This window comes from Quercus lobata, chromosome 4 (genome assembly GCF_001633185.2).
Source record: "Quercus lobata isolate SW786 chromosome 4, ValleyOak3.0 Primary Assembly, whole genome shotgun sequence".
NCBI lineage: Eukaryota > Viridiplantae > Streptophyta > Magnoliopsida > Fagales > Fagaceae > Quercus > Quercus lobata.
In genome coordinates this window covers 58,898,856-58,913,917 of record NC_044907.1, presented here as the reverse complement: position 1 = coordinate 58,913,917, position 15,062 = coordinate 58,898,856, and the positions used below count along the sequence as shown (strand labels likewise).

Sequence of the window (15,062 nt, the reverse complement as noted above, 5' to 3'; positions counted from 1 at the left end):
AAAAATTTTAAAAAAAAAACTTCTTATACACTGTAATATGGACATAATAGTAAATTAATGCAAACCATCATTTTCATCATCTCATTTTTCTTTCCAACTAAATAAAAAATAAAAAAAATTTCATATTTATTTTTCAGCCTTCTTTTTCTATTCCCCCAACCAAACATGGTGGAAAACTAAAATTTCTAATGTCTTCTTTTTATTTTCCCAACCAAAGAGAGCCTTTATATATCCCACATTTGACAAGCCCATCATAAGTAGGCGAAAGGTATACCCACCCCACTCTCTCTCCCTCGTAGGAGTCTCCTTTTCTCTCTGTCAGTAAGAGCCTTTTTCCTCTCTCCTAGGTAAGAGCCTTTCCTCCTCAATAAACTCTGATTTCTGAGGGTTCTCTCTTGGTCTATTATTCTTCTTCTTTTGGTTGTTGTTCTATGGATCAAGAAGTTGTCAATAGCCTAGGAAACTTGAAACTCACTAGAGAAGAAGAGGAAGATATTGTTGTTGCAAATAGTAGTAGTTCTGGAAATTTAGAAGAATGCTCTTTAAGTCTGTTTGGTCGTTTACTGTCAGATCGTCATCAAAATCTTAGAGCTTTAAAGAATACCCTTAGGGCAGCATGGAAGATGGGTTCTGACTTAAGAATTGTGGAAGTTGGGAATAGCATTTTGCAATTTAAGTTTGGGTCTAAATGTCAGTTGGAGTGGGTTGAAAAGAGTGGTCCTTGGAACTTTGAAAATAACCTTCTCCTTCTATGCCGATGGAGGAAGGGGCTGACTTCAAAGAATATTTGTTTTTCCCACTCTCCTTTTTGGGTTCAGATTTGGGGTTTGCCTTTTGAGAACATGGTTGAAGACTTTGGAAGAGAGATTGGCAGCAAAATCGGAAAGGTATTGGAGGTCGACAAAAGAGCTTTACAAGCTGATCAAGCTAAGTTCCTTAGAGTAAGAGTTGAAGTGCAGCTGGATAAACCTCTCCGGAGGGGTGGGTTTGTTAAAAACGATGAAAATGATAGGATTTGGGTTGATTTTAGATATGAAAGATTACCCATTTTCTGCTACAAATGTGGAATCCTTGGGCATGATGATAAACATTGCCTAGTTAATCCCATGGAGAATCCAGCAGGAAACCAGTATGGTGAGTGGCTGAAAGCGGGTGGAGCATTAAAGGATGGAGGTGGAAATTTTAAACTGAAGCAGCAGGCCAACGCAGAGATGAGGGGCGCTGACTCTATGGGACTGAATAGCAATATCAAAGAAAGAAATGGAGGTAGCGGTCATAGCTGTCCAGCTCTGGCAGTGGGCGGAGGTAGCGGTCATAGCTGTCCAGCTCTGGCAGTGGGCGGAGGAACTGAAGGGAGGAAGGGGACGGTGAGCTTGATGGATACTGACCGGATGGAGTGTGTGAAGTCAAATCCCAGGGAACACGGAGAGAAGGTCAGAACAGAGGATGATGTTGCTGATGCCTTGAGAAGTGGAGAAGTGCAGAAGTCACGTGAAGTGCCCAGCGCAAATCCAACTTGCTTGGTAAGTCAGCAGATGGTTGATGTTTGGGCTGGCCCGGATATTAGTGTGGATGTTCATTTAAGCCCACAAAGAATAAAAGGGGCAGATAGCTTTAATGGGGAGAAGGATTGTGGGCCGGTTATGGAAGCTCTTAATGCTACTCATAAGATAAGGCCTGTTTTAAAAGAAAAAATTATAAGCTTGGGTGGGGAAAAGAACTTTGGGCCGGACCTGAAAGTTAATGATGCAGCTCAAGATATGAGGCCTGGAGGAAATGGAGAACTTAATTGTCACGGGGAAGAGGCTGTTCCTCTTTGTCAGGAACGTGGGCTAGCTCAAACAATTAGAAGGAAGTTCAAGAGAATGGCAAGGGATAAAGGGAAAGCCCAAGAGTCTGTGAATGCTGAAAAAGCCCAAGAGGTGAGTAATAAAAGAAAAGCCTTAACTGATATTTTATTTGCTTCTGAGGAAACTGCACAGAAGCGTTTATGCTTCGGTGAGAAGGGGGGAAATGTTTATGAAAATTTTGAAACGGCGGTGACTGCTGAGCAGCACCGCCTAGATAAATGATTGCTTTAGGGTGGAACTGCCGGGGGCTTGGGAACCCCCGGTCAGTTCGAGTGTTGCGCGAGCTTGTGCAACGTTGGAAGCCCGGTATTGTTTTCCTGTCGGAAACAAAGATGAAAAATTACCAAATGAATAAAGTAAAATTCAAAATTGGTTTGCTGAATGGATTGATTGTTCCTAGTACGGGTAGGAGTGGGGGTTTAGCTATGCTTTGGAATAGAGATATACATTTAGAAGTCCAAAGTTACTCCAGATATTTTATTGATGCTGTGGTGACTGAAGTTGAGTCGGGTTTTAAATGGCGTATTACCGGTTTTTACGGTAACCCTGAAACTTGGCGTAGAAAGGAATCCTGGGATTTTTTGAGAAGCCTTAACCGAATGTACCATTTGCCCTGGCTGTGTTTTGGTGATTTTAATGAAGTAGTTTCAGTGGAAGAAAAGTTGGGAGGAGCTCCAAGATCGCAGAAACAAATGGATGATTTTAGAGAAGTTATTCATCAATGCGGATTCAAGGATCTTGGTTTTGAGGGTCCCGAGTTCACTTGGTGTAATATGCAAGAGGGTGATAGCAGGGTATTATTAAGATTAGATCGAGCATTAGCTACCCCCGAGTGGATTGATCACTATAAGAATGTTAAAGTGCACCATTTGGTGGAATCCACTTCGGACCACTGTGCTCTTCTTTTAACTGATACTGCTGTTACTCAGGAGTTATCCTTTAAGCGTAGATTCCATTTTGAAGCTATGTGGACTAAAAGGGCGGAATGCAAAGATATCATACAGGGAGCTTGGGTTGACAGCCAGGACTTACATTCCCCCTCTGGAATAGCTGCTAGACTAAGGAATTGTGCAAAAAATCTTTCCAAATGGAACAAAACGGTGTTTGGGCAAATCCCAAAGAAAATCAAGGAGAAGAGGGAAACTCTTAATTATCTGGTCAGCAGAGACAAAGATGGCAGCCTGGGGGGTGACATTAATAAATTACGAAAAGAAATTAATGAGCTACTAGATAGTGAAGAAATTAAATGGCAGCAGAGATCTAAGGTTCAATGGTTAGGACTTGGGGATAGGAATACTAAATATTTCCACTCTAAGGCCTCAGATAGGAGAAGGAAAAATACCATCAACTGTATTATGGATGATGGAGGGGTTTGGCATGATTCTCCTGACAGCATTGCGGAGGTGGCTGTTTCCTATTTCAAAAATTTATACTCCACCGCCTACCCGACTCGCATACCGGAAGTTCTTGATTCTATTCCAACAAAAGTCAGCGAGGACATGAATCAAGCACTCATTAAAGAATTTACTAGAGAGGAGATTGAGGTGGCCCTTAATCAAATGCACCCAACAAAAGCTCCGGGACCGGACGGTATGTCTGCTATCTTTTTTCAAAATTACTGGAGTATTGTTGGCAATGATGTCATAAGCATGATTTTAAATGTTCTGAACTTGAATATGCCTATGACTGAAATTAATAGAACTAACATCACTTTAGTGCCTAAAGTTAAAAACCCCACAAAAATGATGGACTTTAGACCTATCAGTCTTTGCAATGTTATATATAAACTCATATCAAAAGTATTAGCAAACCGTCTTAAAGTGATTCTTCCTTCTATTATATCTGAAAACCAGAGTGCATTTCTTTCTGGGAGACTTATCACTGATAATGTACTTGTTGCTTTTGAACTTATGCATTATCTTGAACATAAAAAAGAAGGTAAAGATGGTTTTGCTGCTATAAAATTGGATATGAGTAAAGCTTATGATAGGTTGGAGTGGGATTTCATTAAATCTGTGATGATTAAAATGGGTTTTCACGTGAAGTGGGTAGAGTTGATCATGCATTGTATTACTTCTGTTTCTTACTCTATCCTTGTGAATGGGGCTGCCTATGGTGATATTATTCCTACAAGGGGTCTCCGGCAAGGAGACCCTATTTCGCCTTATATTTTTCTTTTATGTGCAGATGGCTTTTCCTCTCTTATCCATGATGCTGCCAGGAATTATAAGATTAGTGGAATATCCATTTGCAAAGGCTGCCCCAAGATCACCCATTTGTTTTTTGCGGACGACAGCCTCCTATTTTGCAAAGCAAATAGTCAAGAATGTCAGAGCCTTGTTAATATTCTCCAACTGTACGAAGATGCTTCTGGCCAAAAGATTAATGCAGACAAATCATCCATATTTTTCAGCAGCAATACCTCTGATGAAAGAAGAAGGGAAGTGCTGAATTTATTGGGGCCGATGCAAGATACCCACCATAAGAAATATCTGGGATTACCCTCTATTATTGGGAAGTCTAAAGTGGAAATTTTTGCTGAAATTAAGGAGAGGGTGGAGAAGAAATTGTCGGGGTGGAAAGAGAAAATGTTATCTATAGGTGGCCGGGAGATTCTTATTAAAGCTGTTGCCCAAGCTATTCCGACATATGCGATGAGCTGCTTCCAAATTCCGAAGAGTCTTTGTGTTGAAATGGAAGCAATGATGAGAAAGTTTTGGTGGGGCCAAAGGGGTCAAGAATCTAGAATAGCTTGGGTTAGTTGGAGGAGAATGTGCAAGTCTAAATTGGTTGGAGGAATGGGGTTCAGGAATCTTCAAGCTTTTAACCTTGCTATGCTTGCAAAGCAAGGTTGGAGGCTAATCTCAAATCCAAACTCTCTGGTAGCAAAAATCTATAGAGCAAGATACTATCCACACGGGGATGTTTTCCACTCCAAGCTTGGTTCCAGCCCTTCCTTCACATGGAGGAGCATTTATAATGGGTTGGAAGTTGTCAAAAGAGGCACCCGTTGGCGCGTAGGTAATGGTGAAAGGATTCTTATATGGGAGGACAAATGGCTTCCGACTCCTACCACATTCAAAGTGGTCTCACCCCCGAAGTCTTTTGATGATTATCCTAGAGTCTCGGCACTTATTGACAAAGAAACTAAAAGGTGGAAAGGTGAGATAGTAAGATCTCTATTCCTACCTTTTGAAGCTAGAACTATACTAAACATTCCCCTTTGCCACAGCCTTCCGGATGATCAAATTATTTGGGTGGGTAATAAAATAGGGGAATTTAGTGTCAAAAGTGCCTATTACATTGCTTGTGATGTATTGAATTCCTCAGATGAAGGGGAATGCTCTAATGGCGACTCTAGGACGGCTCTTTGGAGAAAACTTTGGCATTTAAGCATTCCTCCTAAGGTGCGTATTTTTGCTTGGAGATTATGTTTGAATGCTCTTCCTACTCTTGTGAATTTGCAAAGTAAAGGGGTGGTAAAGTGTGATATTTGTCCAACTTGTGGGAAGGAGCCTGAAACTATCTCTCATGTTTTTGTCAAATGTGAAATGGCTAAGAGAGTTTGGAGATGTTGGCTGGATTGCCCTCTTGTGGTGTTGAATGGCAACATGGATATTGTAGATATTGCCTTGGAGATCTTGGGGAGTGGTTCGTCCAACGAATTGGAGTTCTTTTTTGGGGCTGCTTGGGCTATTTGGTCCAATAGGAATAGAATTCTGTATGAGTCCTCAAGCCAAATTCCGGATTACATTTGGAGTTTTGCAAAGAAATTTATTTTGGAGTCGAGGAGTGCTTTGTCAGCTCGCCCTCAGGATCTGTCTCGGCAAGTTGACATAGGACATGCAGCCCCTCTTGGTTTTTTCAAGATCAAAGTTGATGGTGCTACTTCGGAAAGTGGAAAGAACTCTAGTGTGGGTGTTGTGATTATTGATGCAGCCGGTGATTTTGTAGCTGCCTGCTGTAAATATTTTCAAGGCAGATATTCGGTGGAGGAAGTTGAAGGCCTAGCAATGGAATGTGGCCTCCTTCTTGCCAAAGAGCTTATGCTTACCCAAATTATATTGGAGTCTGATTCTATGGCAGCTGTTTCGGGTGTTCTAGATGGCAATTTTGGTGGCTGTGTTGGTCATATTTATCAAGGAATTTGTACTGTCCTTGCTTCATTCAGCAGCTGGAAAGTGAATCATGTGAGACGTGACTACAACAAGGCAGCGCACTCCCTTGCTCAATTTGCAAGGCTGCAGGAAACTTCTCAGGTTTGGTTAGGTGTTTGTCCTCCTATGTTAGCTGGATTGTTCTACTCTCACTGTATGTACTAAGTTTCCTTGAGTGTATTCTTTATCTCCTTGTTGTACTCCTTTCTCATTATGGAATGAAATTCAGTTTAAATTTCAAAAAAAAAAAAAAAAAGGTATACCCACTATATACAACGAGTCCTTGCACATGCGTACTGATGAAGCACACATATGAGAGACCTGCTGCTGCATCCAGCGGGTAGAGGAAATACCCTTTCCTCATTGTAGCCAACCAGAAAACAAAAGGAACGCTTAGGAACCACGGCCTTAGACCATACCAAACTCGACCAATTTCTAATAACATTCCAAGCTGATCGACAAGAAAAGATTCCGAATTTGGAAAGGCTTCTACACCACAGTATATACTCAAACAATTGAACTGAGGGCAAACCAACTTGAAGAATAATCAGAGAACACTCGGGACTTTTGACCAAAACAATAATAGATTACTAACAGTGTATCATAAGCCACCCTATGCCCAACTTTAGAAGCCAAGATATCAATCATCAAATTAAGGAATCGTTTTATCTCCTTTTCCACTCAGACGCTTGAAAAAGGTCCAAGCCAATTCTCTTTAACTTCAATAGCTTGTCCATCCCCAAGAGCAATTTCGATTATCCCATGCTACCCATAGTGAGCCTACCTTTATGAGAAGAAGATTACACATGCTTGAGAATTGCAGCTCTGTTCCAATCTGAAAAACGTTTCAACCCTGGCCACCCACCTTCCTTCTAGGCAAACAAACACCCTTTTTTCTCCCGTTTGCTATGCTTGTGGAATAAGTAGTACCCTTCCACAAATAGCAATTTAACTACCTTCCAATTTCTGAATAATGCTAGAGATACAAACCATTTTACAAAAAAATTTACAAACTACTGATGTGATGAATGATTATTGGTAAATAAAAATGTAATATTAATGATGGGTTTAAATGAAAACTAATAAGAGGATGACCACATCAGCATTTTGTAAAAATGTTGTAAAATAGTTTATGTCTGTAGCATTACTCTTAATTTTTGAAGGTAAAGTGAAGGTGCTAAAGAATTGAAACCCAAAACCTAAGAGTAACAGACACAAGATTTTCCCTAAAAGCATTTACTAGAAATAAGACTTCAAGAGAAGTATTAGGTGGCAACTTCCCTAAAAGCATTCATGGTACAACTTGGACAGGTGTGTAAAAGAGAGAGGGCTTTTATGTCATCAATGGGAACCAAATTAGTCTATTTCCATTTCATGCATCTCCAAATGCCCCATCGTATGTGAATTCTAATTAGTTGTGCAAAAAAAGTTCCACATGTTTACATAAACTACAAGTAAGCTTCATCATATTTTATGCATTGTAGTTGCAGAGGGGCTCAGCTATACATCATTTTGCACATTCACACACGCATTGGCACATTCAGTGCTTATGAGTTGAATAGATTTTAGACCACAGCAAGAGAGCAACTGTTGGGACAAACTGCAGTAGTTAACAAGTAGGAGATACATATATGGGTTCTTTAATTATAGAAGTCAAGATAAATCAAGACAAAACTTTAGTTCAATTTAACAAGTGAGAATCCAAAATTATATAACCTACACAAAACTTCTTTCTCCTTTTCTTTCACTCAGGACAGAAGGAAGTTCAAACAAAGATCAGTACTCAACCTGATTAATCAAAACAGAATCTAAGCCTTCCCGTTGTTGAACATCTTACTTCCATCATCAATACCTTGGAGCTGCACCAGAAAAACCATAAAGTGTCAAAAAATATTACCCCAAAAAAGGGGAAAGCCAGCCACATATATATGTAAACAGAAAAAATGCCTATAACTTTTACATATAATTCATAGTGATCCAAACTACACAGTGCACATTTAATGATGCAGGAGGCAATGGGAAGACAGATTTATCATATTTTATTTGATTTTATATATCAAGGGCAGTTTTGTAATTTCATAATATTCTGGAATGGGTTGTGCTAACAGTCCATTAGATCTTTTGGGCTTTATTTTAAGTTTGGTTATTTAGTTGGGCTTAGTAGTAAAAGCCTAAGTCTAAGTCCAAGTCATTAGGGTTTTAAGAAATCCTAGTTCAACTAGGATTAGGTACTAGTTTTCTATTTAAGAGTTGTAATACTTTCTATTGAGTTGGTTAAAAATGAATGTTTTCAGAATTTAAGAGCTATGAAGCTTTCTTAAGGTTTGTGTGATGCAACCTTCTCCGAGGCTAGGTGTGATGCCTAGAATTTTTCTATTTTCTTTAATTTTACTATTCACGGTTACTATTCATATCACTGTTCACAGCTACCCAAATCTTGATTTTCACCTTTGTTTTCATTCCGAAACCCTACTAATCCTTGTCTCCTTTGGAAACCCTTTAATCCTATTATTTTCTAGCTTATTCCCCACCAAAACCTAACCCTAATTCTTCAAAACCTAAGCTATACCAGATCTGCCCTGGTGCTCTAAATCAGAGTTCCCTCTTGTCCTACGTCATTTAACTTTGAAAAAAGGGTCAATCAGGTAAAACTGTGTTAGTCAAAATAGCAAAAGGTAATTTCAAACTCTCAAACTATTTACAGCTGTAAGTTAATAATTAGTCATTAGCCTACCTCCGCCGACTGTTGCTTCAGGCAACCGTTCAATTGAGTACTTGTGCCGAGTAATATACATAATTGGTACACCAGGAACCTGCCAGTAAATAAGCAACCTTATATATCAGAACCCAGTTTCACATAATATTGGACTCCAGTTTTGTGATAGTGTCAAGCCATTATTAATAGATCATACCTTTCGGATCCTTCGCTTCAAATCTCGATCACATGTAGCAACAATGTAGCATTTATGCTGTTTCCAACAAAATAGTTCACAAATGTTACCAGAAGGAAAAAGAGCTAAACGCAACAATAAACTTAATTTACAATTGCATTCATCCGGAAAGAGCCCAAAAATTACAAACATAATAAATAATACTAGAGCAACATGACTGCGGAAAAGAAAATTTCCATCTGTTCAAAACAACCCAAGTATTCTGACAAAGAACTTTAATCTAAACATAGTCTCAGTGACTGAGAACAATGCATAAAGTGAAGACCATAATGGAAACGAGGCCTTATTCTGGACTAATAATTGGTTGGCCCAACCTGTAATCCTGTTTCTGAGGCTTTAACAAGAGAGGATGATGGGTAATGGATCACATGGCAGATAAAGGTGCTTGGAATTTAAATTATCTTCTACCTACTTAGCCTTGAAAGCCATTCCTATCCAGCAACATTCCAGCAATGATGATTCCTTGGTTTGGACCTTCTCTACTCATTTGATATTTTCTTAAATCTGCATATAAGTGCTTTAATTTTAAAAACCTAATGAAAAAGTCATTGAGGATAGGGTGCAGAAATCATAGGATGACTCCTAGGGTGAAAATTTTCATGTGGTTGTGCATGCATAATAGCTTGCCAGTCATTTATTTATTTCTTTTTGGCACGAGGTACTTCCCTTCTTAATTAATGTCCCTTTGTCATTCATATACAAAATCACTTGTTCAGGTTTTGTGTGATTGCCCTTTTGCTTGAGTCTTTTTTTTTCCCCTTTAATTGGCTGGGCATACCTGTAAACCTCATCTATTGTGACAAAAAAAAATTAAAACGCAGTATGTGGTCTCCAGATTAAATGGACCAAGTCACCTGAGGAATGATTTAAACACAACTCTGATGAATCCTCCTTAGTTAATCCTATGCTAACAGAAGGAAGGGGTTTAGCCAGAGATACTCAGGGGAGGAGTGTTAGAAGTTGCTCTAGATCTGTTGTTGGCACTAGTTTAATGGCAGAGATATGCATTATGGGTACTACAGCCACAGAAGGTGAGGATACAGTGACATTAGTGGGCAAATTACAAATCTAATAATAGGCTGCTATGGGCTGTCATGGATGACTGCAGGTGTTTACTACAGCTTTTTGAGCAAAGAGAGGTGAAGCATGCATATCATTAAGTCAACAAATGTGATGTGCTCTTGCCAAATGTGGATGCACCTAGTTTAAGAGCTTTTTCATTCATCACATTCCAACTAATGTTATTGTTTCTATTGGCTACCAATTTTTAGGCTGTATTTCAAATGATCTGTAACCCATTCACTGTTCGATAAATATTGTTGAAATGAAGCTGCTATTACCATAAGACTGAAAACACTTGTATCAGTCAGTCCATAAACATTATAGCAATTTGATATCCAAGAAACAAGGACATTGACGTGGCTTGGGTATTCTGATGTATAATTTTAATGGTGTGTCATTCTTAGTTGTAAATTTAATTGAAACACCCCCATGCTGATCTATTAACAAATCCAGTGAACATTTGAGAATGAATATGGGTGCTGACAACCTATTACATTTATTCAACATCATTACTGTAAGTTTCTCTAGTATTCATGCTTTGGGAAAAAAAAAAAAAAAAAAAAAAAAAAAAAAAAAAAAATTGGAGGAGCACCTTCAATTTCAAATCACAGTTCTTTTATGTCTGTCAAATCCTTGGGTCAATTACACCAACCTATCGTCTCATGCGCCCTAAAGAACTTAGACAGGATATTATTTTTTCAAATATTATTTTCTGCAATCCCTGCTAATTACGGTATTTTGATAATTTAGTTGAGTCTAAAATTTTCAAGGAGATCCTAAGTATCTTAGGTTTTATTTATTAATACATGTTGTATTGTACTCAAAAGTCAAAACAGGAAGGCGATAAAAAAAAATGCTGTGTTTTGAGTATTGAGGCATGTAGGCCTAGTTGTTCTTTTCTTCCTTTTTCTCTCCTCTTTTTTCTTCTACTCTTTCTTGCAGTACTGTTTATGATACTGTTCACCCATACTGTTCATATCCATTGTACGTGGCCATTTTTTACAGATTTAATTTCCATTCTTCTTACCTCTTTTTAACCCTATCAAATCTTTTCTCTTCCCTACAAAACCCTATTCAAAGTTTTAAACCCTAGATCCTCAAATCCACTTGAACCTTAACCCACCACAAACCCAAGTAAACATCCCTCAGTTTGTCCTACATTGATTAGATGAAAACTCTAATTCCTTCAGAAATGGTAGGATCATTGCCGTAAGAAGGTTATATACTTATATGACTTATATCCATATCATCTTGACTTGTAAAATCTACTCTCCTTAAGGGTCACAGTGCCATTCTAGTGCGAGGAGGTAAGTTCCTAAAATTTCCTCAAATAAGAATTATCCCAAACCCTTTCAAGAAGCAGTTAACTGTCTAACCTTACATCTTATCATATGGACCTCACATATATTTTGGAGCATTTAAATAATTCTTGGAGAAAGCTTAAGTTTGTCAGACATTTTAAAAATGGGAAAATTGATACTAGTACTAAATATGAGTGATGCACACAAGAAATTTCACATCAAATTAATTCAAATCATACCTCTGTAACTCTATCAACAATACAGTCATCAGCATAGGTCCCTTTATGAGTGCAAATTAGTCTTTCAAAACGAGGATCCTTAGCAATCCTGTACCGAAATAAGAATAAAGGACAGTACTCATTAGCTGATGATCATCACTGGTTGTATCTTCAATTGTTTACTTATTCCCAAAAAATAAAAATCCTAGGTTCAGTATACAACGAGATTCTCAATATCAAAATCTAATAGAAAGAGAGCAGAAAAACGCTAGTTTATGTATTGATACATGAGAATGGCAACAGAAAACATGCAAGGTTCAGAATTTTAATGCATAATCAATAAAATTAATAAATTAATTTTTACTCTTTTTCCTTTTGATTGAATAGATTTCATTCATCCAACAGGGGAAAACTGAAATCAACTTGAATGAGAATCATTCCATAAAACAATAACATTTTTTCTTAAATAGCACATCATAACACCATAAGAATTCTCATTTCTCACTCAGATTATAAATATGGATATCTAATATTTTAGTTATTAAAAAAAAATATTAATAGCTAATATTATTGGATATGGAATTAAATGAACAAAATAGTACACAGAGTATATTGAATAAGATCCACCACTAATCCTACTCCCACATACACATTAACACATGCATCCAACAAGTCTTGATCCTCTTCATACTAACATAGATAAAGAAATGTGAATGACATTCATAAATTTTTTTTGGGCTACGTAGATGACAAGCATACAAAACTTTATTGGGAAATATTGCAAAGTAAAAAGCATGGGAAGATACCTCAAAGCAACTCGATATTTCTGACCTAGCTTCTCAAGCTCTGCCATCACACATTGCGTGATACAAGGAGTGCCTTCAATCCACAAGGTAGGCGGATTCAATAAAATCATAATTAAAAAAAAAAAAGATCCTCATTTTATTCCTTAAGCATTCTCATGGACATCCACACAACCATGAGTAATATTTTGATAAACATCATTAAGCAACCAACACATATTTAAGTGTTTGCCAATGATACATGGCACTCAATGCTTGTTATAAAACCACATTAACAACTATGTTGAACTTAGGATACCTCATCAACACCGCACAGAAATTCTTGCAGCAAATTAATATTCACATTAAATTGAAGAAACCAGTGGTTCTAAACTCACATTTAGCATATAGGCAGTCCATCATTCCCTTCTCCAAGTCCAGCTACACAACAATGAAAGAAATTGCATAAGTTAAGATTATAATGCGAAGTTACCGAGTCAAAATACATTTAAAAAGTTATTATTTTTATCCATGCTTCCAGAACATATCCTTCAATGCATTAATGGGAAGAGAACAAGCTCTAGAATGGAATAAGGATTTCTATCTCATTCTTAGATTTTTTTTCCTTCTCAATTGGTAATTACACACATTCAGTAAGTCATGAACAATAAAAATTTCTCTCAAACTATGCATTTTTATGAACCAAACCCATTTAAAATAAAATGGAATAAAGCTACTAATCACTCACTTTATTCTGGATAGAGAAATTGATGAAGTTGGTATCTACCAAAACCCGATATGGCGGTCCCAACGAGGTGTTGTAATTGAAGAAAAGTGCCGATGAAACCTTCGGCCTATATCACACAAAATTAAACACGTTACAACACAATATGTTTGCTTACAAATCCCAAAGCTCCTATACCCAAAATTTAACACCAAAATTCTATATATATATATATATATATATAACAAGTAACAACACAATAAGGCTTACACATTTCTTGGGAGCTTCTTTTCGTTGTTATCGTTCTTTTTTGGGTCCAAAACTTGTTGTTTGTAACTGAATAGTGAATCCAGTACATAAAAGCAAAAAATTACAACTGATTAGAGAGTAATATAAAAAACTTAAGAAAAAAAAAAAGAGGCTTACTTTTTGATGGATTTTTTGGTGACCATTTTTTTCATGGCAGCAAATTTGGGACCTTTCTTCGCTTTCCCCATCTCTTAGGATGAACAGCAGAACAAACTAAGATGAAGTTATTCCTAGTCCGAACAATAGAGAGAGAGTCCCAGAAACCTGTTTGGTTTGGTTTGATTTAGAATTATTGTCCAACTATAATGAAATCGAAACCTATTTTAACGTAAACACTTGGGAGAAGAGAGAGAGATCAGCGAAAGAGGATGAAGAAGGCGAGAGAGGCAGTGATAGCTAGCCTAAGCCACACCTTAGGGGTTTTATTATGATAACAAATTAAACCCTCAATTTTTAAATATAACAAATTAAACCCTGAATTTTGCAAAATATAACAAACTGAATCCTAGAGTCAAATTATTATAATCTATATATATATATATATATATATATAAAACCGAAGCCTTTGTTAGCTCCATAATTTTTCACGTCAACATTCTTTTTAATTTTTAAATTTGATTTTTTTTTATTAAATATATATACTTTCCGTCTATGAATATATATATACTCTCCTTCTCAAAAGAGTTTTTTTTATTTATTTTATTATTTATAAATCTGATTTTTTTTTCTTTTTATTAAATATATATACTCTCCATCTATGAATATATATATACTCTCCTTCTCAAAATTATAAGTGATTGCAAAGGGAACAAATTAGCACAACTTATTTGTCAACATTAGATTTGTTGTTTTGTATATTTTTTTGCTCTATTGTTGGTGACACAAATTGGAGACATATGGCCATTAATGATTGATTCATAATGTGATTGTTTTGTGCAGATTTATTGTTTTGTGATTGTTTTGTACAGATTCAATTTCTGAGAAGAACATTACTCTAGGATCTGGCTACTTTTGTCAAGTAATAGGTGTATGTTGGGTATTTGGAATGCAGTTTAATTGTGGAATAACAAGATGTCCATATTTTGGAGGGTTTAATTTGAGAGATTGTATAAGTTTACCACATTATGCATGTTTATTGTGCATGATTTAATATTAGTAGGTTGTGTACTTTTGGTTTCTAAGGTTTTGCTTTCAAAATATATTTTTGAATTCAGAGTTATAGTGTTACGATCTATTTTAAAGTAGTGAAACTATTGATTTTCATATAAATGTTTTGTGGCCTTTAGTGAGCTTCATTGGATTAGTGATGTGAAATTTAGTTAATTAATACCCATTTGGTGTCAAAGCATATAAGAAAGTGATTATTGGTATATGGATGCATTTACAATTTCTTATGGCATTATTCATGATAAATCAAAAGGCATATATTACACCTTTATACAAAGTTTTTTTTGTGCAGTTGACCTTATACTTAAAGCTTCAGGTTCTGTCTTGAAACCCCGTATTTTTAGAATTGTGAACTTGGATTTAGAACAATTAGATTTTCCCTAGGATGATCTTCACTTCGAATAAGATTGAATTGCATATTTGAGATTTGAACTTGAAGTTACAAAATTAGTCAAGGTTAATAGATAAATTTTGAAGACAAGATAAAAATCAGATTATATCCGAAATTTTTATTTGCTAAGCTTGCATTAGATTGGCTGTT

The 15,062-nt window shown here is 36.7% G+C and overlaps 3 protein-coding genes across 3 annotated transcripts; 2 read left to right on the top strand and 1 right to left on the bottom strand.

The window, feature by feature from the left end:
- The first annotated feature begins 294 nt into the window (after positions 1–294).
- On the top strand, positions 295–2,072 carry LOC115985501. Its single transcript, XM_031108442.1, has 2 exons — positions 295–1,266; positions 1,306–2,072. The coding sequence occupies exons 1-2, from the start codon at positions 432–434 to the stop codon at positions 2,070–2,072; spliced, it is 1,602 nt and encodes a 533-aa protein (XP_030964302.1). The 5' UTR covers positions 295–431.
- Positions 2,069–6,172, top strand: LOC115985500. Its single transcript, XM_031108441.1, has 2 exons — positions 2,069–3,440; positions 4,038–6,172. Exons 1-2 carry the CDS (start codon positions 2,069–2,071, stop codon positions 6,170–6,172), a joined length of 3,507 nt encoding a protein of 1,168 aa, XP_030964301.1.
- Positions 6,173–7,538: 1,366 nt separating this feature from the next.
- On the bottom strand, positions 7,539–13,770 carry LOC115983450 (rRNA-processing protein FCF1 homolog). The gene is made up of 9 exons (XM_031106128.1): positions 13,472–13,770; positions 13,316–13,381; positions 13,070–13,175; positions 12,720–12,762; positions 12,346–12,418; positions 11,561–11,648; positions 8,920–8,976; positions 8,742–8,820; positions 7,539–7,866 (listed from the first exon to the last, which is right to left on the bottom strand). Exons 1-9 carry the CDS (start codon positions 13,540–13,542, stop codon positions 7,853–7,855), a joined length of 597 nt encoding a protein of 198 aa, XP_030961988.1. The 5' UTR covers positions 13,543–13,770; the 3' UTR covers positions 7,539–7,852.
- Between the last annotated feature and the right edge of the window lie 1,292 nt (positions 13,771–15,062).